Raw genomic sequence first — 27,799 nt, forward strand, 5'->3', positions numbered from 1 at the left:
AACTTCTGAAGGAGCCTAAACCCAAAGAATCTCAGAGAGTCTTTTGGCCTCCATGCTTTTCTGACAAATCTGCTGCAGCAGCCTAAGACTGAAAAAATCCATCACCACATGAAAAAAACAAAGTGGTCCCAGCAAAAGAAGGAAAAAGAAAACTCCCTCAGTTGCAAGGTCAGTCCTCTCAGACACCCCTCCTGATAAAAGCTTGGAAACACCCCTTGCTCACCATACACACACAAGTAAGAAATCACCTTTCCTGCTTTGGTACATACCAGGAAAGAAAAGGGCTGCTGCTGCTTTTAAGACACACAGGACTAAGACTAAGTATTATGCCATATTCCAATTCTATACAAAAGCTTTAGTTTTTCCTCAGCTTCATAGATTTTAAAAATATTTAAATGCATATTTGAAGTTTTCCTAAGCAGCAATATAATTATCCTTTCAGAACAAAGTCCTCAAGAGTAACTCAACAGCCTTGGAAACCCCTGATTAAAGCAATCACATAAAGAGAAAGCCTCTCCTCACCTCTAACATAAAGGCAGAGTTTAACAACTTTGTCCACTTCAAAATGCTTTGAAAAGTACCTATTAAAGTAACCACAAAGCTCTAATTTAGACTTTAATTAGGCTTTCACCTCTTGCAGTTGCTTTTCAATTGTATTTTTGGACCAAAGAGAGGAAACTGTTGTTGCTGTATGAGAAAACCTGGTTAGACACTACAATTTTAAGAGTACCTGTACATAAAAGTACTTCCAAATGCACACAGAAAAAACTAAGACACACATTTGTCACCCTGACTTCTCTAGACATACTTCCCACATCATGCACGACACTAAAATTATTTCAGTGATAAAGTATTACAGCTAATTTGCCATTAGCCCTATAAAGCAGCTGTACAGGTGAGCCCAGTCAGCATTACTTTTGGCAGCAAGAGGAACTAAAAGGTAACAGAACCAGATAAAAGGGCAGATTAGAAGACACCAAGTTCAAGAAAGGCAAATTCCTCTTTTAATGCAACAAATCTGTATGGTAACACAATGTCAAAATACTGTAGCAAGTTACCTAAATTCACTGAAACACAAGAGAGCTTCCTAAAAGCTACTGCTTCTCAAACTCTGTGAAACTACCAATGAGAAAAACTTTGAAGCATTTGAGGCTTACTTAATCCTTTTTTTTCCTTTATTCCACTTCTAAGTGATGCCAAAACAAGGACAGTTTCTGGGGAAAGGACAAAATTCAAGCTTAAGTTTTCATTACCACAAAAAAAAAGGTAATAGGAGTTGTGGTACTTTGACAAACAGGATGCAAATTACTGGTTTCTGAACCACTCCAAGTACAACTGACAGTGCTGTGAACATTATTTTGGCTTCATTCATCACTCTGAACTGCTTTATCTAATGATGAAGACGTTTCCAAGCCACATTTCTTTCTGTATTTTATGAATCTGTGCTATTTGAAAGCAAAACTTAATCATCTCCACAACCTGACCAAACTAAGAAGCCAAAATTTAACAAGTCAATAAATTATATCTATACAAAAATATATAAATAATGAACTATTTGAGACAGCTTTTTTCCCTTTAAAAATCAAAACCATTCTCCCCACTCCCAGGAAAGATGTATTAGGGCAGAAACAAACTGCAAAACTCTGCATTTAAAAAGCATAGCTTCCCCTCCCTCTCCCCATAAAATTTGATCAGTATTGTTAGGCAGACACCAAAACTAGGCACAAATCATTAGTTTTACATGTCAGAAATGATAGATGCATTTTATTCTTTTCACTTTCAGTCAGCATCTTGTATGGACATATTTATTTGAAAAGACTTTTCTAAAACTTACCATATATATGAAAAGAGGCACAATGCTCTGCAATGCTCCCATATACTGTCCAAGAGCTACGTTAAATCTTTCAATATAGAGATCTGGAGGGCTGGCCTGCAAGAAACCATAAAAGTCAGGTTGTAATTTGAACAAGAGAAAGATCTGGAACAGCATGGGCTATGCTTTCACAGCAAACTCAAACAACTACAAAGGATTTGATACACTAGGTTCACACAAAGCAAGCCACACATCATTGCAGAGTTTCTGCTCTAACTCCCTCCAGCAAAACCAATCTCCCCTCAGTAACTAGGTTTTCCTAGGACTATACATCAGTGCCCAGAACAAGGTCCATTCAATAAGAACTACAGCGAGCCTGTAACAAGCTGACATTTAGCATATGCAAATAAAACACTTTTTAAAGACCAGTGGTTTGTTTTGAAAGCACCAGCTGTCATGCCTAGAATCCATAAGCAAATCTGCACAAGTGCTGCAGTGTGTGCTCCCACCTCCCTGAGCTTTCCCTCCACCAGAGCAAGGTGACATTAAGCTGCTGCTTTGCAGCTGAGCTGGTGAGTGGCACATCTTCCAGCTCCAGGGAACACTGCCCTCCACAGAAAACCTTTCTAAGTTACTGCTGGGTCACCTCAGGCAAGGCAAGTGTTCAGGGGGTTCAGCTTCACAAGCAGCAACATCTTCAGAGAGAATTCTGCATTCAGGTCTCACACCCCAGGTGAGGCCTGTGGAAATCCAGCCGTGTTCCGGCACACAGCATCCCCCTGGAGCCCCAGCCTAAACCTGCCTACACAAAACCTGAACCTGCTATTTTCTGGCTACAATACCCTGCTTCCCAAAGAAGGGGATAAGGAAGCTTAAAAGATCTGTTGAGCAGCAGGTGAAGTTAAATTGAGAAGAGAACCAGAAGAATGGGAAGCACTAAGCGCTGTTTCTGTTATATCCATTTGGAGGCCTGCAGGGGAGCTGCACTGCAGCATTCAGAAGTGCACTTAGATACCCACAGCTGGAAGTGGAGCTACAGCAATGTCTTCCTCCACTATCCACTTCTCCACCCCAATCCTCCCCCTTTACATTGCCCTATTTCTGGCCCAAGCCCTGCTTTAGTCTTTCCAGAGGGGCAGGGTGGCTGCCTGAGTTCCTACTGCTCACATATATAGAAACACCTATAGAAACCCAAGGGCAAAGCATTGCTTGCCAATGAGAAGCAAAACTTCTCTTCCCCTGATCTGTTTTCCCCTCTGACAGCAACAAGCCAAAAGAAGATGGAGAACACAGAAATAACTGGGACCTTGCAAGAAAACAAGTTCAGAGATTTTCCTAAAGCCAAAGAACCTGTGGCATGAGAAATACTCAAGGCTTAGCTGCATCTCGACCACCTTATCAGAACTTAAAGCTATCTTCACAAACATTTTTCAACCTTTGTATGGACATTCACCAGCAGGCCTAAAAGAAAAGTTAAAATTTATGTTCATATTTTGCTCTATTAAATATTCTAAATTTATGACTTTTTTTCCTTCTTAAAATAGCTTCTTTTGCCTCCCTTCTTAATCTTCTTAATGAACGCGTGGATAATTTTCACAGCAAACACCAATACAAAGCAGACAGTTCAGAAACGAAAGCAAAACTGGCAAAGGAAGAAAGAGTGTTATTCCATATGCAGTTGCCAAAGGCTATATATGGTTATTCCTCATTTTGATCATAAGGTTTTAATCTTATTGCAAATGCAGTTCTCAGGGGTGGCCAAACAAATTTTAGTTCAAAATGCCAACAACATATAAAAGTAGCTATAAGCTCCAACGACTCCCTTTCATATATATCTACATATACAATTTGTTGCAAATAACATGCAATGAAATCTGCATTCTAAGCAGTATGTATTCCTGCTTCACTCCTTTCCAACCTCAACTTTAAATATGGTTATACCCTCTGATTTGTATACAGCTTCTAAGACTAACAAAAAAGGAAAATTCTTCTTGAAAGAACACATCAGACAGAAGAAGACCATAGCCTCACACAGGGCACCACTCTTCTCTCACTGATAGATTGCCACTTTCATTAAAAAACCAAAACAACAACAAAGCCAACAAGAAAAAATCCACAATCAAAAGCTGTCTGGGCAGTGGAGATTTAATCCCAGGCAATGTGTGCAGCCAGTCTGCCACGCTTTTGACAGGGGATATAAGCACTGATATCTTTTTTCCTCTCTGCAGATGAGAATTCCGCTAGCTCAGCTCCCAAAGACCATGTCACAGTAAGAGAGGCTGTTTATGAGGGTACAACATCTGTGAATGACATCAGGAGCCCTCTAATGGAAGGATACCTGGGAGCTGTCAACCACCATTCTGCCTGGCAATCAAGTGAAAAACAACTGCTCTGGATAAAGACAAAAAAAGCCAAGAGAGGCTCTGATGGCTTCAGAGGAAGTGCCTCACTGGTGTCAGGCAAGTATCAGGCTTTGGTTTTAACCTCTGCAATGCAGAAATGATGGTGGTGTCTGCTTTATCAGCATGAAATGTCACTTTTCAATTTTATTCTCCTGACACTGTTTCGTGTCAAGCCTCAACAGCCAAGACAGTAACAGCGATGGACAACAACAAAAAAACCCGCAAGCTTGGCAATCAAATCTGCTCAACTAAAGCTTGATTTGTAAACTACCAAAACACCCAAGCCAAAGAGAAATCAATAATAGTATTTTCACAGCTCATCTATGAATTACTGTAATCTGTGTGGGGAAAACAGAACCATCTGTTTTCTGCTCATCACAGTGTTACTGTACAGCTGCTCAAAACTGCCAAACTGAAATCAATTATTTGCTTCAGCACAGGATCTTTTTCCACATCTCTACATTCACATTTATAGGCAGTAACTGGAGCTGGAATCGTTTTATATAAACTATTTGAGCTGTGTAAAATAAAAAGCAGCACATGGCAACAAATTCATGAGTAAATAGAAGTTGCTAAGATTTCTATATTAAGTGGCCACCATTACAGCCCAACTTGCATTTAAATCTATACTTATTTAGATATAGCTATAACAAGAAAAAAAAAAACCAAAAAACCTGCTTTGGCTGACACTTTTTACTCCTGGTCCTAGTCCAGAAAAAGAGAATACATACATTCAGCTATTTAAATTACAAGGCAAAGAGGGGGCAGAATTAAGCATGACATTTACTTCTTACAACTCCCCAGCACTATTAAGCCTTTAAACCTACTCCTGTCTTACCTGAGGGATGTATTAGAGAAGGTATTCAAAAATACAAAATACACACTCCTAGCTTAAGGTTTTCCAGGAAAGAAGAGAATCCCTCATTCCCTCACTCATCCTGAATCCTATCAAACTGTCAATTCAGGGGGTTGGGGATTTTTTTTTTTTTTTGTAAGTTTGTTGGTTTTTTTGATTGTTTGGGGTTTTTTTTAAACGCTCAATACAGGCAGACAGTTTAAATCCTCTCCTACATTTGCTCTTATCTCCACTTGTAGGGTTAAGAACAGTTTTCCAGCAACAATTGTATTGTGTGTCTGTTCACAGGAGTATTGAATGTTTGGTTGGATTTCTCAAACCCTGATGCAATTGCATTTGCTTAACGTCTTCAGCTTGGTTGTGAGTCAACTGCTTCTTAGAATAAAATACTATGGCTGCTGTTTAAAAACCGATGTTAAAGACACAGTTTCATCTCCTTACACACAACAGTAGACATCTCAGCACCAACAGAAATAAGGAGTAATAAAAAAACCACATTTGGCAAAGGATTACATACAAGACACAGTCAAACAAAACAAGCAGCTGGAGATCCTGTATACTAAATTACCCTGTCCTTATTTGAAATCTAGTATCTTGGCACTTCAATGCACTTGTGGGCAAGAAACTATGTATCTGAAAAAGATAGGGATATTTTGAGCTTGAAAACCAGTCTCAATATCATTCTTAAACTGAACATCTGAAATCAGCAGGTTCAAACAACTCAGAAACATCTCACAAGAAAGAAACAGAGACAACAGTTCTGAGTCTGAGGAACATAAAGTTAGTCTGTTTATGAAGTTGTCTGGCACAACCAGCAGTATGTGTAGTAGAGCTTACATTCCTATGGTGAATGGGCAGCTCCATTTTCCTGGGAATATGCTCCCTGCCAAAATGCCAGCACATATGCTGCATCATCCCTCCCACGCCTGCCAAGTGAAAAGGGAGAATGGCTATGACTACACAAATTAACCTGTTATTCATGTAAGTGGTCTGAATCTTCTAAATCACTCTTTGTTCTTGCTCAAGAAAATGTAATTTGTTTACCTTGCCTTGCAATGTATGTGATGCCCAGGTCTGCCTCAGTAGACATTGGTATTATTAAAGCATTTTATAAAAAACAGACATCAAATCAAAGCACAACTGATTCAAAGACTCTGTCTTTCTAGTCAAGCCTGCACTCAAACCTGTTCAAAGCCTCATGACATTTTCTCATGTAACTGTCTTACAGCAGGTTAGCAGGTGTGGGCCATGTTCCATTTCCATTCTACATGCTAGTAGAACAAAAAGACATTGTATATAAAGACCATCAAAACTGTGTAGCAGCAAGAAACTTTCAGAAGCTTTTCTATCTATTAAATACATAGTAATTTCTTCTGTACTTACTTGTATCTTTCTGTAATTGAAGCAAGTTCTGCAGCCCCAGTGCAGTGTGAGAAGGCACTAAACAGAGCTGCAGAACTACAAGCCTTCCCAAAAAGCTGCAGGTAAGAAAGTTCCTCTCAGTTTAACTTGATAATGGTTGTGTCATTTTTAATGGCAATTCTGGCAATAGGGTCACCTCTACTACTTCAAGTCAAAAGGCATCTTTTTGGTGTCCATACACAGATACACAAACATTTATTACACTTCTGGTTTCTACCATGTGAGTTCAAATCATCCATATGATCTGATTCAGTTCAGTGAAACTCACACCAATAAATTAACTTTAATATTAAAGCTGCTTTTGCTGATTCCTTTACCAGGGGTTCTTTGAGCACATTAAAGCCCTCATTCAGGACACCTGGCTCCCATACACATTCTCCCAAGGAAACAGCAAGTGGGACAATACCTTCATACACTGCACTGACTGGTTTGAGAGCCAAGACAAAAGGCTGAGAAGTTTTAATATCAAGCAGGAAACCTTTCGGGCATTGCACAACAAAGACTACAAACCTGCAGGTCCTGGGGGCTTAACAGCAGACATGCAAATCATCTACCAACACCAGTGACTCCAGTGCAGTCATGTTCATTATAAAAAAATAATTCGTTATCATAAAAAAACCCCATCACAAACAGAAAACAACAGAGCCCTTTTTAACTCTCCTCTAGATAAATAAAAGGTGAAACATGACAAATAAATGGTTTTCAGCCCTTAATCATTTCAAAAAGAAAGCACTGAGTTTATTCTAACTAAAAGGAAAATATTGCACTGCACCTGCACAAAAAAAAGCTACATTTGTAACAAGCAGGCTCAAAGCCACTGAGCATTTTGATTGCAATGCTTTGAGTACTTTCCAGCATCTTTTGCTGAAGTGCTAATGGGTAAAGTGCTTGATTTTAAATTACTTTATCAGAGTGTATAAGAATAAATTAAGCCAGAAACACTAGTGCCTAATGCAAATACAGTTTTACTCATTTTAAAGAGATGTATTTAATTTGAAAGCATATGTTTGTGTATCCACCCTACCTCATACATCTGAATGACTAAGCAATTACCCACAAAAACGGGTGACATTATTTTAAACCACAACATAATGAACCATGTCCATTACCAGTGAAATGTTTCCAAATAAAGCATCTTGGAAAAATCATCTGCATGCTACAGGCTTCACAGACCTCAAGAGAACAGGAAACAAGTTAATTTGTGTTTTCTACTGTGACACGTTTTTTTTTTTTTTTAAACTGACAAAATCCAAAATTCCAATCAGCTCAGGAATTAGGGAGACTGAATTCTCAATTACTGAGAGTCCACACGGTAAAACTCTGTCTTAACTAATTCAGAGAAGCTGGTCAGACATTGGCTGCAGGAAAGGAAAGCAATCCTTGCTGTGAGTCTCTCCTCAGCAGCCTGAAGAGGGGATCATTAACTGACTGATACAGTAATGAAGGAGCTGGAAATGGCTTGGCATACAGGAGGCCCCAAATCAGCCTGATGACGAGCGATTAATCTCATCTAAATGTACCATTTCTCAGCAAGCACTGCTCACTGCTCTTCACCCAATGCCCAACGTGCAGAAATACCCCAGCCCAGCCACAACGGCCTCTGCCACCACTGACAGTAACTCTCTGGAGCTGAAAAGCTGTGAAACAGACCCTCAGGAACACACAGGGCAACAAACACCAACACCACACAAGCTGTCCTGCAGTCTGGAAAAGCACAGGTCACACAGGACAAGGGGACACCCAGCTCAGGACACGAGCATCCATCACTCTGCTGACTCCAGCTGTGGCCAGCTGCTCAGGCAAGCACAGGGCTACACACACAGGGAGAGGGGAATAAATATATATAGGGAGTTTCTGCAGTGAATGCCCCGAAGAGAGAAACCAAACTCCATTAAGACTAAATCCATGCAAGAGCAAGTCTGACCAGTCCCCTGAGGTGCTCCCACTTTTACTGTTTGGTATCTAGGTTTTACTGTTTTGGCTGCTGCTGAGTGGTTCCTGTAGGAGACAGCTTGCTCTGGCATGTTGGTTGCATGCAGACATTCTGCAGCCCACTTGCCATTTAACTGTTACACTGCAGTGCAAAGAAAGTGCTGCCCTGTCCAGATAAAGACATTGCATTTGTCTGCCATTTCAGTTTCTATAACCATCTGTTTTCTTACACACACCAGTATCCCTGCTTCTACTGGGCTACTTTTGCATCTCTGAACATTCAAAACCAACAACTTGCATCAAGTCATAGCTTGCCAAATAAACAGAAATCTTAAATATTGTTGGCAGAATGAGATTATGTCAAAAAGCAAAACACCACAAACTGTGCATTAAAAGGATTCATATATATAGGTTTTTTAATTGTTTGCCTGTGAGAACCAGAAACTTCCAAGCAACCAACATTTACAAAGTAATTTGCTATTGTTGCTAGGGTAAAGATTTAGAACTGCATTTTCAACATAAATCCTGAGTTATTGAATGCCACTAAAATACACTAAGATCAAAGAAGTATCAGGATAATAAAACATAACTGTAGTAGAGTAATTTCTTAGGAGTAAATTTCACAACCCACAGCTAAAACAGTTTCTTTCTAGAATAATTTTTTTTGAGGCACATGAGAGTTTTACCTCCAGCAGCTCAAAAAGATCCATTTGTCATCCAAAAGCCAAGTCATGTTCACACGTCAGACTCAAGGATGGTATCGTGTTATATTACAGGTGTGTCTAACCTACATAAGGAAGCTTTTGCAAGGCTAAGATTGCATTAAACAGTTGTCTCAATTATTCTTTCAACAAGCAATGTTCAGAAGGCAGCCTTGTTTTTAGGCAGAAGTATTTAGGCTCATATGTAATGAAATAAACTTTAAAATCAGCTGCCTCAGTTTTGGGACTTAAGACAAAAAAGTCAAGGATTAGCAAGTAAAGAATTTGGGGTATTCCCAAATTCAAATCAAACTAAAGCTGAGTATTACCATGGGATATATCAGAAGAACTGGCCAAACCTGTATAGCTGAAATGATTCACAGTTCTCATAAACAGAAGAAAAATTGTACACGCTGCACCAGCTCAGCAGAACCAAGGGAAGACTTTATTTTTAATTCTACGTTCACCAACTTCATTTTTTACAGAACACTGAGGCTGTCACTCCATGAGGAATAAGACACCATAAAAGAAAAAAAAAAAAAAAAAAAAAGAAAGACCCTCACAAATACCATGCCTATTACATTTCTTTATAAGGAAAGCCACAAGAGGAAAACAGTGCAACAAAAAGGACATCAGAGACATCACTGTGCTGTATATTTTGGGAATGCAAGGTTAGACAGAAATATCTGATGCAGTTAAAGCATTAAGACTGTTTTGGGCTGGCCTAAATTAGTTACCAATGTGTTAGAAGCACTGAAGAAGCTGCTGTAGTTTAGAGTTTCTTTTCATGTGGCTTCTCTGCTTCATGCACTGCAAATCAGTACAGAGCTCAAACATCAGTTATGGAAGTAAAAAAGCTTCAGGGAAAAACCAAGCAGTGTTGCTGCTACAACAATGACAATTTCAAGTACATATCTGAGGATTCTAGTCTAAAAGGAATGTTCAACAAGGTACACATGTGAAAACAACCAAGGATACACAAGTAAGATGCAGAGAAGGATAGGGATATACAAACTGTATATATTAGGACTGCTGTAAACCACTGACATCTACAGATAGGCAAGAAAAATGCAGAATAAGGTGTAATGGAACTCCATATGCAGCAATTCTTAACTTATACTTCACAATCTATATTTAATTCACTTTTTTTTTTTCCTTTAGATTTTCCCTTTTGTGCTGCTTGTGGTGCACAAGAACCATAAACAATTTATACATATTTACACAGGAATAGCAGACATTTATGTCATGTGCTCAGATCACTTTGACTGAGGTATTTACATCCCAGATTATACTTAAGATTTCCCATTCTCCATTCTTTCATTCTATATCACATATTTAGGTTTACCTACTGCTCTCCACATGGCTGAGATCTCCAAGGTCTGGCAGTGCCATACCTTTGGATTAGTAGTTGGTTTTCTGCCTGACAGCCCATCAGTGAGTGAAGCAGTTGATAATTTTGTAAGTTAATGTAAATCAGTCATAATAGCAATCCCCTCCATGGGCCACCTACATACTTCTCTGATATAATCACAGATCCCAGGAAAGAGAGAATTAGATTGTGCAGCTTCTTACCTGCAGCTCCTTTGAGACTCTCTCTAAGTGGTTAGTTATCTTTTTTATTAGGTCACTATACATCTGTTCCGAATGCTGCTGGCATACACACTTATACACACAACTGCAGAAACAAATATAGGAACAAACAATGAACTTACAACAGTTTGCAATGAAGGGTAACAGACTTCAAAACATTTTGTTCAAGTTTCAATTTAGAGAATTACAGGATTACAATTGAATGATTGTTGAATTTTTAAATACAGCCCTAAGCTTGGAATGAGCTCCAGCAAGCTCTTAGGGCTCCCCTGGAGGCTCCAGGGTGTCCATCCCATTCCCCCTCCCCAGCTTCATTTTAACTTACAATGAGTTCTCAAACAGTGCACTTCAAAACAGCCAGGACAATTCTGTCAACAGCACATTCCTATTTCTGCCTTTTGGCTCTCCTTTGTGAATGAAATCTCCATTAAAATAAGCAGGTTTAACAATTCTATGAATATTCTAGGGCAAAACCCTTACTAAAAGAAGGGGCATGCTGACAAGTATCATAAAAACAGCATCAAAACCATGGTAGTGTTAAAAAGAAATGGCAAAAGTTCTACAATTACAGACTCAAGCATGCTTCTCCATTCTTTGTTACATAAATTCTAAGAAAATTCTACACTTTCATAATAAAGAAAGATGCAGAAAAAGGGCAACAAAGCTAATTCTGCATTCTGTGGCTTTGCTGTGTTAGATCTCATCTTCAGTGCCACCTTTGGTTCTTAAGAACACTTTATTGCTTTCATACTGCAATATAACATCTGCGAAACAAGGCTATTCATAGAAGGCATATTTACAGCAGTTGTAAAACAAATACATTTATTACTTTCAGTGAGATGTTATTGGAGTAGTCATCACTGTCAAGACTAACACCAACATTCATCCACATCAAGCAGCTTTTACTCCTCAGTCAGAATTTCAAAATTGAGCTGCCAAATCCAAGAGGCCCAGGGAGACTTCACCTGGTATCTTGGGCAGGTCACATCTCTGTTCTGCTCCCCTCTCCACTCCTCCGTACCAAGAACTGGGACAGGAGGCAATTTAGACCAGACACTGCTCTTAGGACATGTGCATGTCTGATTTCCAGGAGGCCCAGACCCCAGTCTTGAATTCTGCAGGCTTTAAATGGCCCCAAAAGCCCAGAGCTAAGGGACAGCAATACTGAATCTGTAGGGGAACTATGACTCTCCAATTCTCTACTGAGAAGGTGGCACAAAACCAGGCAAACTACAAAGATGGCAAAAGTCTGCTTATTTGGTGAATCATGTTATTTGTTAAAAACCAAAAGACACCCTACACCTCTCATATTATTATATTTTAAAAATACTGAGTATCAGTAGTTTGATATTATTTATATATTATCAGTCAAAGTCATTCTTTTTCTTTCATATCAAGTCTACCAATAGCAGATCCTATATTGAAACAAACAACTGCAAAAGATATTTTGGTACAATGCTCTTTGCTAAGAGCAAAAATGTCAGTTTGGTTTGGATCAAAGAGAGAAACACTGATAAGAAAAGTGAGACTGATTTTTGTGATCTCTTACAAAATCAGCCAGCTGGGTAACCACAGCAAATGGCCACACATTCGTTTGCTCCACAGCTAACCAGTACACAGCCACTTCCACAAGCTGACTGCTTTATCTGTAAGCAACTAAACTGATATTTAAGGTACACTTCTCCTTAGGGTTACACACACTATTGCTGCCTCTATTTCTGCAACATGTTCTGTAGTCAAACACCAGTCTTCCCATGTACACACAGGGTGTGTTTACATTTTATTTGAGCACTTCTACTTAGAGGTTCCTTCTCCATTTTGAGATCCTGTTTTCAGTTCCTGATTGTGGGCTAATTCTGTGAATCATCTTTGCTCTGATATTACCCAAAAGAAGTCACAAGTTTGTTAGTTCTTTAACATAACCAAACACCTTAGGAAAAGGAAATCCCAAAAAGGACATTAAGAGGGTAAGCAGTGGATGAATATCCAAGTTCTCCAAGCTGTCCTGAGGAACAGAAAACTGCACTGCACCTCGGAGGCAGTGGGGACTGCCAGAAGGACAACCTAGCTGATCATGTTTTCCTCACCTCAAACCTTCCTTCACACCTTTCTGCCAATTTATCCAACCCTTTTACAATTGGAAGTGACTATGCACAGGCTGGCTTTGGACTCACAGTTGAAAACAGACAATAATAACACTTTGATATTTTACAGATAAACTGGTCCATGGTAAATATCTGTACATACACCTTGGAAGTTATCTCCCAGCTCTCACTGCGGGGGAGTAAACACCTACAGCTATCATTGATTATTTCAAATATAGCAAATAACCAAATATTTGGGTATCTAATAATATATTTTGAGTTTGCATTAGGGAAAACTTGATTCCTTTAGTCAGCACAAAGATGACCAAGAATACACTGTATTTTCATGTCAGTTTCACTGTAAAGAAAAAAAAATATATGCAGCTGTTTGAACCACTTCAAGAAACAATAATTTTTCAGACTAAAGAACTGGCTTAGAAGCAGAGAAGATCTGAACTCCAAGTCTGCTACAGACTCTCAAAAATAGTACAAGCAAACATCCTTAATAAATTCAATTTAAAAAACCATCAATTATCTTTCCCTTGTCAATCTATCTTGTCTAGACTGTCAGTCAAAGGAACAGTCTGAAAATATTTAAAAAAAAAACAAAATCAATCTCCTGGTTGGAAGAGGCTGTGGCAGAGTAATTACAATCCCAGACATAATTTTTAAAGGAAAACTGACACACCAGCTTTACCAGTAACACTAAACTATGGAAAATCTTTAGCTTTGGTAATAGTAAAATAATGCAACAGAGACCCATGCATCATTACAGTCCTGCACCAAGCGCCCCAGATGTACAGGGCTTATCCAGGAGAAACTCAAAACCCAATATTCCTTCAGTAAATAAAACTTCTGAGGTGTAGAAAGATGACAAGGATGAAGTCCAGTTATCTGCAAACCATAATGAGGTATAATTAAACCATTAACTTTGCACACCTTCTCATTATCAGAGATCACTTTTGAGAGATGCCTTACTGCAGACTGTTTGCACACTGGGGATTTCAAGGTGGGAAAGGATTCTGATTACTTACACTAAAGCTGGCTCTCTTAATTCAAACAGCCATCTCAATTATTTATTTACATGATGATTGATCTCTGAGTCCTGTTAAAAGCAATTCCAAAAGTCTGGAGAGGAAAGAGGAATTTTCTTGATGTTTTGAATGGAAACTAAGGGGCAAAACTGAACACCTGCCTTTCTTTTATCTGCTTTCCTAATCCAAAGTTTTAAACTGCAGAGACAAAGTGGCTAAGAGCAAATGGGCATGAGATAACAGAGCTGAAAGTCTCTAAAAAGAGCCATCAGTGACTGGAGCTGGCAGCATTATTTCACAGAGAGAAACACTCTGGTGAAGCAAACTAAGACAGCAGTGCCACAGTTGTGCAAGGGCCAGGGATAATAACAGCATCTTGGGCAGTAAATCCAGCAGTAGTCACTCAGTTTCCATCCTGTTCACCAACACCCTGAATACCTGCCACCTACAGAACAAACATCTCCATTTTAGTTCATCTCTTAAGAAACTGCCAGGTCTCTACAGCATTTAGCATTCTGGTTTGGAGCAGCAGTGTGACGGGGAAGCAAACCCCCACCATCCCCAGAACTGAGCACTAGTTTAGCCTGAGGAGCACTTCTGGTGTGTGATTAGATCCCTTTCAAACCCAACTGCAGCTCCAAGACAGCTAAAGCCCAAGCCTTCTCCAGACAAGAATGGAGATCCAAAGGAGTGTCCTTCAAACTGCCTGGAACTTGGCAAGGGGAGAACACACCAAAACTCCTGAGGCAAAACACACAAATGACAATTTGCATCAAAGGACCTTGGCACCAAGTGCTTCTCTTTCCTTCTGCACAGACACAGCAAATTGGTTCCTATTAGCTATCACAAAGAAGCCTTTTGATACCTTAAGTCAACCTCTTACCATGCCAGCTTCTTTGGAGAAAAGGATGTTGAGTCTTTAATACATTTCCTATGACATTACACTAAGCAACTGTGATGGGGTTTATTTTAATCTTAATGTTAGGCATTTTAATTCTTTAGCATTTATTCTTGTTAACATGTTATGTCAAAATACATATTTATTATTCACTCTAACCCTTTAAACACTACTGTATTTCCCATAACTTTCCCATTTGTCTCTTCAAAGGTACAAAATATAACATATGCATAGACAGCAAAATCAAATAAACATCTACTTTTAAAGATAAAATAAGTTATGTAGCATTTAAAGTATTTCCTTACCTGTATATTTGTTCATAGGAGATAGGGATGTAGTCACCAGGACTCTGAGTTAAAAGCTGATCTATGGCACTGTCCAACTTTGGCCAATATGTGCTCTTATAGTCTTCAATTGTTATAACATTCATTACTGCAAGAAAAAACAAGAATAGATTTAGTAACTTCACCTAAAAGATTAGAAACAAGTGAATGTTCTATGATTTCAGATCACACCAAGGACAAGGCCAAAAAACCTCATCTAAAACTAAAGCCTTGAATTTGTACCTTTGTATTTACAGAAAATAAAATCAGAACACCTGCAAAATCAGCGCTTTGGTATTTCCCTGGGGTCTAAGTAAAGCAAGCTCCTGGGAGTTCTAACATGAAAGTATAAGAATAAAAATTTATAAAAAGATTAGTTCAGACTAATAAATTATGTAACTTTGTGGCAGTTCAGAATTAATTATTAACATGGCATCTTCACATTGAGGAGACCAAGCTCTGGCCAAGACTGGTAGGTTTTTGAATATTCCTTCCCAACAGATGTATTAATTTCACAAGTCTCAGGTGGGACCAGCAACTTTCTTGGTCTAAAAGATGATGCAACTCCCTCTACCTTCAACTGCAGTTAGGCTTCCAGGCAACTTTTCTGAATCTGCATTACAGTTCCCCTCTAGCAGGGACAATTACACTTCTTTTGCAGATAAAGATCACCACAGGGAAGAATAGGAAGTGTTTAAATTAGCGTTCCCCACTGCTCCCTGACCTTCCTGCTGAGCTTCCCAGCTGCACCCTCTTGCACCAGTGACTCAGGGCACCTCCACAGCCACAGAAGGGTTTGGACCTCTCTCTTTTCAGGGAGGATTTCTGAACCAACCACTCGTGGCTCGGTTCCAACAGGTTCACTCCTTCCCTTCAGGGCCTTACAGCATTTCCTCGCTGCTTTGTCACACACCACAGCTTCACAGCACCCACTCATAAAAGCCCTCAGCTACCACCAGCACCTCAATCAAATCTATGGTTTAAATTCAAGCAATAAAATCTAATCAAATCTGTCAAAACAAAAAAGGGTCAACTCTATCCAGCCTTGGAAATCTAGAAGAATTTTTTCATTTGAACTCCACATGTGGGTCTGGCCTAAATGGAACAGAGAATAAAGATACATCTCACACCACACAGACCATTTTAGATACAATACTGAAAAGAAATATATTGGTTAGCAATGAATTTTAAATATACATTTAAATGTAGATTCACTGATGGGTTTGAGAAGCAGTATTTTTGAAAGGTATTTTCAAAGGAGTGGAAAGGAGCTGGGTGAGTGAGTCACTTTTGGCAGCATTATAAAGAACAATTGTAAGGAAATTGGCAAAATAGTTATGAGTATCATGAGGAAAATAGAAGATTGTAAAGAGAACATGGAATAGAGAGAGGTGTGAGACATGGACTGTTGGAACTCTATCTGTACGAGCAAGTATTACAGATTTCTTTATGTGTCATGTTAGGTATTTCAGCCAGAAATTTTGCTTAGAGAAGGATGTTAGAGCAGCATCCCTGGCTCCTCTTCATCCAGCTGCAGCCACTGGTGCCCTCCTGCTTCAGAGCTGTTACAGAATCAGCTCTAGTTAACCTGAAAGTGTCTGAGCAGTGACCAGGTCCCCACTACCAAGCGCTGCAGGACACTGCCCCAGGAGCCCAGGCTGCAGTCTGAAAGGACATGACTGTTTGCTACTGAGAGAGTCAGGGGCACAGGGCTGCCTACACAACCACCAGCATTTCAGTTAACAAGTGCAACAAGTCAGCTCCTCCATGGAAAAGCACCCATGCAGCCAGTAACAGCAGAGCACCTCCCTGGCAGTAAACTCAGCCCCTGTTCCTTGCCTTGCAGTGCCTTGTTTGAGTTCACTTCCCTTACAGAGCCCACACTCCAGGCAGATGTCCTCAGCAGCAGCTCCACACAGAACCTTCACTATTCCTGCTCACACTCAGCAGCAGAACCTGAGCTTTTGTTTTTCATTTTGCTACCCTAAAAAAGATGGGCCTCCATAGAACCACTCTGTTCCACAGAAAATATTGAGCTGAAGTCAGCATAAACATTAGACCAAGTCTTGCTTTTAAGATGTCAATGTATAATCACGCCCACATCTGGTTTAACATATTAAATGAGCCCTATTAATTTGAAAGAAAATAGTCAAGTAAGATTTGGGAACACTGCAAAATAATTTTAACAGGCAGTTGAGATGTTAATCTTTTTAAATTTTTTTTATAATATGGAAAAAGAGAGCAGCAGCAGACAGGAAGGTCTGCCCATTAGACATGCTGCACAGGTAAAGGACAAAATGCTTTTACAAAAAGCCCTGTGAGACTTGCACAGAGAAGACTGCATAGAAAATTTACTGATAAATTCACAGTAACATTTCAGAAAAGCTTCATTCTCATTCAGAAGTCTCTTACAAGTACTAAGTAATTTGATTTCCACACTTCAGTTCTGAAACTAAGCCAATGACAATATTTACATAGCTAAAAGTCCAAGACTACAAACTGAACAATCACTACTTTTATTCTTCTAATTCAGAAAACAAAGTGCTTTAAAATTTTAATACTTATCAGAAGTTAGCAATGCCCTTTTTCTCCTGGCAGCTCTTACACGCACAGAAGTGAAGGGTGGCCCGAAGACCCTCCAACTACAAACTGTGCAAGAACAAGGTCGAGACCAGCAATGAAGGAATCACACAGGTCCTTAGCAAGGAAAGATAGATTGCCCTTTAATTTTTTATTTTTCTCTCTTTTTAGGATGTCACAATTAAATGCTTATCCCTACATTAGGTGTTCAAGATTTAAAAGGATTTGCCCAACAGTTTCCGCTCCCAAACTGCAATTTAGTTGGTTTCTGGGAAGTCACACTGATATTTTGTAAGAAAGCATGATAAAATGCTGGACTTTATCCAACTCCAGCAAGACTGGGGAGGTGGTGCTGGGAGAGAAATCTGTCCAATAGAATTGAAAGAAGTCAGTATTTTTCAGAGAATTCAGCATTTTCCAGAAAATTATTAAAGACTTCACAAGTAAATAACGAGCAACAACTGCTGCTTTTCCATACAAAAAAAGTTCAAAAGGAAAACTTTAAGTGAAATGCGGCAGTGAAACCATTTCAGTAAAAAAGAATATGCATGAGCTATCCTAACCTAGATACATCAGTATTATAGATATAATGGAAACACAGTCTGCTTCAACCGACCAAATTCTTTGGTACCAACATCAATAAAAGGAATGGCAAAATCCACTTTAAAAAAAAAAGACACCATCAAGAGAAGGTATATATCCCCCATTAAACTGGTAATAAAACCTTACACACAACACACACTCACTTTTTCAAATCTGTGCTAAAAACCAAGAGACAGAGCAGGATGGCTGATCCAACCTACTGCCAAGTATGCAGAGAGCAGTCTGACAATTATCTGTCATTTATTCTGACAATAAAAACAAAAGAAAGCAACTAAGCATCTTTCAGAAGCTGTATTTCATCTCGCCAAGTGAGACACATGAAACTTTACTGCTCAATTAGCAGTGCACCCTACAACCTTCAATATTTTGCCAAAGTGTACAAACTCTTCAGGCAGCTGTCCAAGAGTCATTTACAGACCATGGCCCTGTGCTTTCCTGTTTCTCAGTCCCCATGTGCATCTTTTCACAATAGACTTTGCTCTGCCCTCCTGCCTGACACATCCCAGAATACATTATCAAGTTTGAGTTTGCCCAGTGGTTGCTTCCAAGTCTGTTCTATTTTTATAACCTGTTTCTCAGCCTGCATTAAGGCTGGTTAGTAAAAGTAACTTTTTCTTCATCAGACCATTTGCCCACACAACAATGCACACAAACTGCACTGAACAATGTGATGCAGATTTTGTGGCTATTCCAACGCACACAGCCACATGTGCCTGTCCCAAATGGCACTGGCATCAACAACATTTATAACCACCCTTTCTTCAAAAGGAGAAAAGAAACAAAATGGGAACTCTTCATTGTTCACCTCAACCAGGTTATGCTACAATTACTATTATGGAAGAGTTCTTCTTAAAGTACTAAAAGTTCTTTGCCTTCTTTTCTCCCTCGGGAACTTTGAAAAATACTTCTCACAATACTACTGCTTTATAAATCCACAGCTATGACTGAAACTGATCAACTGTAAATATTTCATTTTAAGTTTACTACACCATAGAAGTTGTTTTCCCATCGAGTTTAAGTAGAAGAAAAGCTATTAAAGAAAAACTATTAAATGAACTACGAATTATTCTAATTTTATCTCTCAGTCTTACCAAACTCTCAAGGAAGGAGGACTGGATTTAGCCTCTTTGAAAGACAAGACGGATACCCTGTCCAGGACAGCCTCTGCATCATGAAGCAAGGCAGGAGTTGTTGCTCATCCAACTGCAGAACTGCCTGAGGCAGCAGAGAACAGACAACTTTTCCATCAAGCTTAGGACTGGCAAACTTCTCCACACATGTTCTGCCATTACTGGGACAGAACAGGCAGGAGGGATCCAGCACACACTGATTCCCTCCTAGGGAACATTTATATCCAAAGAGACCTTTCTCCCCTTTTCTGTGGGTGAAAATTAAAGGTGATTAAGGGATCCTCTGTCAGAGCCAGGATAAGAACAGGCAGGAGCCCAACTCAGCTCCTTTAGGTTGTGAGTCAATACTGCTTCACTGGACTTGTTCTGCTCACTTACATGTACCATCACAGCTATCCACAACACAAAGGTGGGGAAAAGTTCTAATCAACTTCACTTAGAGAATTCTCTGTTTTGCAGGGAAATAACAACAACAAAAAAATATATAAAATGTTGTGTTTGGATATCAGTGCTGGAGAAGTGAAAACAAGAACTCCAAAACCACACCCTAAGCAAAATCATGCTCTGCTGCTGCTTCTCTCAGACATAAATTGTGGATTAGCTGGAAAGTCATCTTCCCACTTGCTGGAGATCCAGCTTGAAAATCATTTTCATTCTGAAACAAAAGGAAAAACTAAGATTCTGAATGTCTGGAGTAGGACTTCAAGAGCCTAGTTTATCAAGGTCGAATGACATCTCATTTCAACTGTCTCCAGGGTTCAGAAGCCACCCCAAGGTACCTGGAGACCTGACAAGCAAGGCAGGCAAAGTGCCAGGAAACTCACAGAGCCTGGGAGTCTTAACTTCAAAGCAAACAGCCTTCGCCATGTGCCACAAAACCCAGGCTTACCCGAGAAGCAGAAATCCAGAAGCCTGAACTTTGAGCTTTTGATCACCTCTGGACATGGACAGGTGAGAGAACACTGGGGAAAGCGGGAAGGCCACACAAAGTGCATTTCCCATCAAAATTTTATCATGGCAATCACACAGTTACACTTCCAGGAATGCTTTTAACTACCCAAATCCAAATTTTCCAATGGTCCATGAGAAAAAAAAGGTCTATTTTGCACAGAAAGGTGACTTTTGGACAAAAAGTAGAACTGAAATGTACAGCAAAACATGCTCAATTCCCTCGATCTTAACTCAGAAAAAAATAGGGAAAAAATGCCATTTTTGTTAGAAACTACACACAAAAGCCATTTTGGAACCCCCAAGGCCAGGATGGATGGAGCTCTGAATAACCTGGTCTAGAGGAAGGTGTCCCTGCTCAAGCAAGGGGCTTGGAACAATATGGTCTTTAATGTCCCTTCCAACCCAAACCATTCTCTGATGTTACAATTCTATTTTTGGGGTTATCTTGCATAAATTAACCCCCTGTCGTTCTGATCAGACATTTGTAGTCCCTCTGGGACTGCACGACCCTTCCAGCTGCCACCAGCAACCCCAAACAGGCCGGGATCCAATTTGGGAATCCCAAATCCAATTCACCTCTAGGTTTTTCAGGCTGAGAGACAAAGTCTATAGGAAAGCACGGTCTGAGCTAAAAGGTTTTAGAACCAGCAGGAGCCGAGCGCCCGGCTCTGCCAGAGCGGCAATCCCAAACATGCCGGGATCCAATTTGGGAATCCCAAATCCAATTCACCTCTAGGTTTTTCAGGCTGAGAGACAAAGTCTATAGGAAAGTACAGTCTGAGCTAAAAGGCTTCAGAACCAGCAGGAGCCAAGCGCCGGCTCTGCCAGAGCCACATTCATCGTGACAGCAAAGCAGAAGTCGGGGCGCTGGGCGAGCAATGCTATTTTCAACTTCCGAGCCGCCTTAACCCGCTTGGCTTCGCTTGGAGAAGCCTCTGGAGGCGAGACCAAGGGAGGAAAGAGCGGAGCGGGGAGGGGGCAGCGGGTCCGGCAGCGCGGCCCTCCCGCCCCATCCCCATCCCCATCCCCGGGTCACTCACGGAACTTGGAGGTGGAGGCGCTGATGTTGATGGCGGCGATGGCCCCGGCCGCCCCCGCCCTGCCGGCGGCAGCGCCCGGCTCGCAGCCGCGCAGCCCCGCGCCGTTCTGCTCGGGCCCCGCGGGCCGCGCCGGCAGCGCCCGCTCGCCGAGCAGGAGCCGCCCGTAGCCGCCCGCGCCCCAGTTGTTGTGGTTCTGGTCGTCCATCATGGCCTCGCCGCCGCCTTCCTCCTCCATGCTCTCCTCCTCCATGGCGGGCGCCGCGGGAGCGGGGCGGGATCAGCGCCCGCCGCCCGTCCCCATCGCCGCCGCCGCCGCCGCCTCAGGCCCGGCGGGGCTCGGCGGGCTCGGCCCGGGCCCCAGCCCAGCTCCGGCCGCGCCGCGCCGCGCGACACTTGGCGCCGGGCGGAACGCGGCAGCCGCGCCGGGCGGCACCGCGCGCGGGGCATGCTGGGGGATGTAGTCCTGCGGGGCGGGGCGCGGGGCCTGTCCCAGGCCGCGCCCGCGGTTCGCTGTTCCCGGTTCCCCGGGGCCAAGGAAGCGTTCTCGGGAGCGGGGAGGATCCGGCACGGCCGGGCTGACAGCACCCCCTGGCGGGAGCGCGGCCGGGAAGGGCCCGCTGCGCGCTCGGGATGTCGCTGTCGCTCCTCCGCCCCTGGGCCGGACACAAACCTTCCTTAAGGGCCCGTCCAGCTGTGGGGATGGAAACAAATCAGCCAGAGCAGGCCTGTGAATGTGCTGAAGCTCTAATCTGAGGTCTATACGTGATGTGCCAAATCAGCTTTTGGACTCCGAGACCAAATTGTGACTGCTTGGGGTTTACCAAGATGGGAAATGCAGGGAAATGTCTGTTGGTTTGAGCACAGCGTTGATGTTCAAGGTGTGGTTTTACATCTGAGGGAAACGCTCTTATTTCAAAAATGTACAATAAGGACATACTGTTTTCATCACTTGCCTTTATCAAAGCAACTTGAGATAGTCCCACACTGCTGTGAAATCAGTGGCATCTTCTGCTTTTATAAAACAGAACGATTTCACAGCCCAGCCTGTTCCAGGAGCTGTGAAGTGCCTGCACAGCACTGCTCCTTCCATTCTCCTGTTAATAGAGGGAATAACCTGCTCAAATAATGCATAAAGCCATTTGTCTTGCAATAAACAATGTAACAAAAGTATTTTTTTATATGCTCTTCGCCAAGAACTGTAGTTATAGGACTACAGTTTGTAGTTACAGGGCAAGGGGTAATGGATACAAATTGAAAGAGTGGAAATTGAGGTCAGATATTAGGAGGAAATTCTTTACTGTGAGTATAGTGAGACACTGGAACAGGTTGCCTATGGAAGTCATGGATTCCCCATCTCTGGCACTGTTCAAGGACATTTTGGATGAGCCTTGAGAAGCTTGGTCTAGTGAAAGATGTCCCTGTCCATGACAGCAAGGTTGTGGCTAGATGGTCCTTAAGGTCCCTCCAACCCCTTCACATTCCATGATCCTGTGATAATATTGCCTAGTGGCCTTCAAGTACACTTTAAGTTTTATTTTCATTTTCACCTGGGCACTGTGATGGAAGAATGGAAATGAGCAGTGGGTTTTTACTGAAAATAGATTTCCACTGTGTGGCTTTTGATCTTGCTTGGCAAACAAAACAAAAAAGTGAAAAATGTAGATAAAATCAAAGGTGCCTTGCCTTCTTTCCAAAATGTCTCATAAAAAGTGAAAAGCATGTACTCTTTTTTCCAAGTAGAAACAGTACGTTCTATTTTAGCCTGAAACAAAATTGTTCTGTTTTGTGAAAGCAGAAGATGCCACTGATTTCACAGCAGTGTGGAACCATCTCAAGCTGCTTTGATAAAGGCAAGTGATGAAAAGAGTTTGTCCCTGTTGCACAGGGGGGCTTTGAACATTTTTGAAATAAGAGTGTTTTCCTCACATGTAAAATCACACCTTGAACATCAACGCTCTGCTCAAACCAGCAGACATTTCCCTCCATTTCCCATCTTGGTAAACCCCAAGTAATCACAATTTGGTCTTGGAGTCCAAAAGCTGATTTGGCACATCATGCACAGACCTCAGATTAGAGCTTCAGCAAATTCACAGGCCTCCTCTGGCTGCTGATTTTTTTCCATCTACACCTTCCCCACACCTGGAAAGAGAACAGACAGGACACTTTTGTTCACTCTGCTGCAATTTGTGTTTAGTGACTTTGATGTGCAAGGAAATGCAGGTATCAGTAGAGCCATTTATAATGGATGTTAAACTTGGAAAGCTAAAGCAGCAAACCATTTTCAGCTTAGGTAAGTGTTGTGGTTCTCAGATAACCACATAGAAAAATAAATGGTGTTTGCATATCTTCAGTGCTTCAAGGAAGGCATGTTTGTGTTCTCAGCCCTCAGAGCAACTCCACTGTAGCCTCCCACTCATCTGCTCTTGCTGATCTCAGGAGTGGGTCTCTGATTGTTTGCCAGTGTTTAAAAACATCGTGAGCTGAGGAGGAATCAGAAACTTACTCTTATCAGCAGAGTTTTATCTTTGTTTTACTAATTTCAATAGTGCTCATGCTAACATCTAAGAGCAGTGGACAAACACAGCATTTTTCAGTTTTAGAATTACTGCTTTTCATTTTGAGACCTAAAATGTCTTCTTTTCTTTTTCATACTTTCTCTCACTGCCCACACTTATTTCTGTTGCCATCTCTGTAATTTACTGAACAGCTGGGGGTCTGGTTTGGTTTGGTTTGGTTTGGTTTGGTTTGGTTTGGTTTGGTTTGGTTTGGTTTGGTTTGGTTTGGTTTGGTTGGGTTTGGTGGCTGGGGGTTTTTGCCACAAAGGTATGTTGCCTTTAAAGGTACATTGCCCTTCTGATTCCTTTTCACAACATTCCATTCACTGTGACTATACTCACTGCACTTCCTTGTGGCAGGAATCCAAGAAGGCTTAGGAAATACTTGACCAAGCATTTCTCCTCCATCGCCTTGTGCAACGAGGCAGCTCATCTTACCAATCAAACAAGAAGCCCTTTCTTGCCTCCCATAAGGCAAAGAACAAGCTGCAACAGCCATCCATGGCTCACACTACTCAAAATACCTCTGCACACTGATAAAAGTGCTATCAAAGGGTTCATCACCGCTGCAGCACGGGTTTTTGCACTGAGACTTCTCTGCACCACTTCGTTTTTCCTCGTCAGCATGTGAAAATCCGACTCAGGCTTTAAATACTTCCTTGGCAAAGTTACATTTTGAAATATCATAACTATAATTATTTTCGCTGTTAGCTGAGAATAGCACATAAGAATTCAATTCTGACAAGACCTGAGGATCCTCACGTCTCTGTAACATCCCCAGAGACTTGAGGCTTGTCTCTGTTATAACTAGCTCGTCGGTAGAGTGCAGCAATTTTGATGACAAAGTAACATGCAGATGTCACACTTTCATTTCAGTCTCCAGGATCTGCATATAATTACCCAGACAAGTATCACAAGCGTTTGTTGCATCTTCATCATAATTTTTTTTTTCTTTTTTTGGGGGGGCTCACAACTTTTGATAACCAGGTCACAGCCACAAGCTTTGCTACAAATTGAGATTTCTTAACAGTACCTGTCCATGGAAAGTGTGAGGCATTAAAGAAATATTTTCTACTCAGGACTTCATAGAAATGAGACTACAAGGAAGCTTTTCCTTCCAGGTTCTCAGAAGCAGACTGGGACAATTGCTGGATGTTTCCTCTAGTGTAATTTCAATTTTATATGAACATTTGTATCAATCAGATATGGGAATTTTGTTTTTCTCATCAATTTGTGTTTATAAAGCAGAATTATTAGGTAGCCCAGAAGAGCTGTTTCTGCACTCTGTGTCCCAGCGGGGTGTATATAGGTAGCAGTTAAATGATATATGAGGGAAAAGATGTGAGTGTTTTGGTTTATTTCCCACTACTGGTAATAAACATTATGACATGGATACAATTCTTATTTTAAGAGACACTTCTTCCTGATTTCCCAAGCACCAATTCCACTGCAGTCAGTTGGAAAGCTTTCATTGATTTCAATGGGATTTCAATCAAGCCCTAACACAGCGTGTAAAATGCTTTCCAGATTTATAGCTCTGGTTCTAAAAACCAAATAAAAAAAGAAAATAATTCCAACGAGAAAGAAAAATTAATGCTAGGCAGAGCCTTAAATAGCAGTGTGTCAGGAGGAGTGTGGAACACAGCTCTTTCAATGCTTAATAAGACAGCCCCTTGCTGAGTGCTGGCAGACAGTAGATAAACCTAAAAGGAGGTTTAGGTACTTGATTTTTTTAGACATATTTTGACAATTGATGATTTGCTCAGACACAGGGGACTGATAGTCCCATTGCAGACTGGCAATTTATGGCATACCTCTTTCAACAGCAACTCCCACTTTGGGCAAGCTGATCAGTGTAAAGTTTTCTTGCAAATGTGCCAGTTATGGGATAGAGAGACCATTCTTATTGTTTCTTGACTACATGTAATTTGTGAACACTAACTACAGCCTCTTATTTCATGATGTCTCAGTTGGTCTCTGCCTAAGCAGGATAAAAATGGAAAAACACAGTTTATGTGATAAGTCTTTGGGAAATAAAGGCTGTTAACACATTTGACCAGCACTATCAATTTCTGAGCTCGATGGAAGGTGTCAGAGCACAAGCAGAAGAGGAATAATCCTTGCCATCTTCTATTGTGAGCAAAGGAAATTCCAGCTAATCCCCACCAAGACAGCAGGAGCATGCTCATGCCAGGTGTCAGCAGAGTGCCTTTGGTGGAGAAGAGAAGCACACAGCCAGGGAACAGCCAGGGCACAGCCAGGGAACAGCCAGGGAACAGCCAGGGTAGGTGTGAGCTCTGATCAAAGCCACACACAGGTACTCCATGGATGTCTGTCCTTTCCCTGTACTGTCCCACATGGCTTCTTTGCAGGGCAGAACACAAATACAGAGTGAAATTAGATCATATTCTCCCAAAATGAGCTAAAGAGTCACTCCATGGTCTGCTCCTGGTATCCTGCATATGTAAAAACTCAGCTTGATAATTTGCACTTAGGCTAATGGGATGGTTTTTAATGAGGCACAAGTGTGTCCCTGCTTCTGTCCTTCAGCAAGTCTGTATTCCTACTTATCAGCCTTACAAAGAGGATAGGACCCAGAACTGTGTGAAAATGTTTAAAATTAAATGTCTATTCAAACCAGCTCCCCTCTGTCTGTTTGAATGATCTCACCAGCAAGATATTAGAAGCACAATGACTACAGGAGTATTATGCACTGAAATTTTTCCAGTTTCCCCACTCGTGGTCCCATTCCCTGCATCATCTGTGCCGGGTATGAGTACACTAATTTGCCATAATTAGCAAGACCAGCCTCACCTAGATCCCCATAAAACCGGTGCCCTTTTGTCCACAAGCTCTGTTTAAGCTCAGAGCTTAAGGTTCACTCCGTACCTGCCCTATGCTGTGTATGTCCCGTCACCTTTCTGTGCTGAGTCCTGACGTGTTCCTCCCTCATTAATTATTTAACAGGATTATCTCAAGGTCTCTGTCACCGAGTTCCTGCATATGAGAATAGCTCAGTGTTTGGCCCATGGGAATAGGGGAAAAGAGAGCCCTGCCCAGCCCTGTCCCCTGGGGCAGAGCCACCCTGAGCACGCTCTGGACGCTCTGTCACATCAGTCAGGCACATAAAGCAGTGTCCTGAGCCCAGCCCTGAGGACTGCAGGGTGGGAGGTGTATGTACCCTGTAAAACAGGACTATATTTTGCTCTTGCACCAAGACAAAGAACAATTCTTTAAGCATAATTGGACTACAAGCACATTTGTGGCGTGTGATACAGGTTAATCCTTCTAACTACAGGCATGTCTCATAAGCCAATATCAAAGGGGCTTCATGTTAAATAATAAAATATATTGCCTGCTATTCATCAGTAACCTCACTTTGGTTGGGTTTTGGGTCTTTGGTCAGCCAGTCTCATTTATCAATGAGGGCAACGAGGCTGGAGAGGGGCTGGGAACACAAACCCTGTGAGGAACCCCTGAGGGAGCTGGGGGTGCTCAGCATGGAGAAAAGGAGACTCAGGGATGACCTTGTCACTCCCCACAGCTCCTGAAAGGTGGCTGTGCTCAGCTGGGCTTGGGCTCTTTCTCCAGGAACTGACAGAACCAGAGCACACAGCCTCAAGGGAAATACAGGTTGGATATCAAGAAAAAGTTTTTTACAGAAAGGTGATAAAGTTCTGGAATGGCTGCCCAGGGTGGTGGTGGAATCACCATCCCTGGGTGTGTTTAACAGAGCCTGGATGTGGCACTGGGTGCCAGGGTTTGGTTGAGGTGCTGGGGCTGGGTTGGACTCGATGATCTTGAAGGTTTCTTCCAACCCAGTGATTCTGTGAATTCTGTGAATTCTGTGAATCTGGATGACACTGGGCCAGTGCAAGCAACAGA

General features: G+C 41.5%; 1 protein-coding gene across 1 annotated transcript in view; it reads right to left on the reverse strand.

Moving 5' to 3' along the window:
* Window positions 1-21,748, reverse strand: part of CACUL1 (CDK2 associated cullin domain 1) — a 41,503-nt gene extending 19,755 nt beyond the window's left edge. Inside the window, exons 1-4 of the mRNA XM_002188708.7 lie at window positions 21,360-21,748; window positions 15,038-15,164; window positions 10,699-10,801; window positions 1,835-1,930 (exon numbers count right to left, since the gene is read on the reverse strand). Of these exons, the coding sequence (XP_002188744.5) occupies window positions 1,835-1,930; window positions 10,699-10,801; window positions 15,038-15,164; window positions 21,360-21,609 (576 nt within the window). The 5' untranslated portion in view covers window positions 21,610-21,748. The remainder of the gene's footprint in view (window positions 1-1,834; window positions 1,931-10,698; window positions 10,802-15,037; window positions 15,165-21,359) is intronic.
* Between the last annotated feature and the right edge of the window lie 6,051 nt (window positions 21,749-27,799).

Source organism: Taeniopygia guttata, chromosome 6 (genome assembly GCF_048771995.1).
Source record: "Taeniopygia guttata chromosome 6, bTaeGut7.mat, whole genome shotgun sequence".
Lineage (NCBI taxonomy): Eukaryota > Metazoa > Chordata > Aves > Passeriformes > Estrildidae > Taeniopygia > Taeniopygia guttata.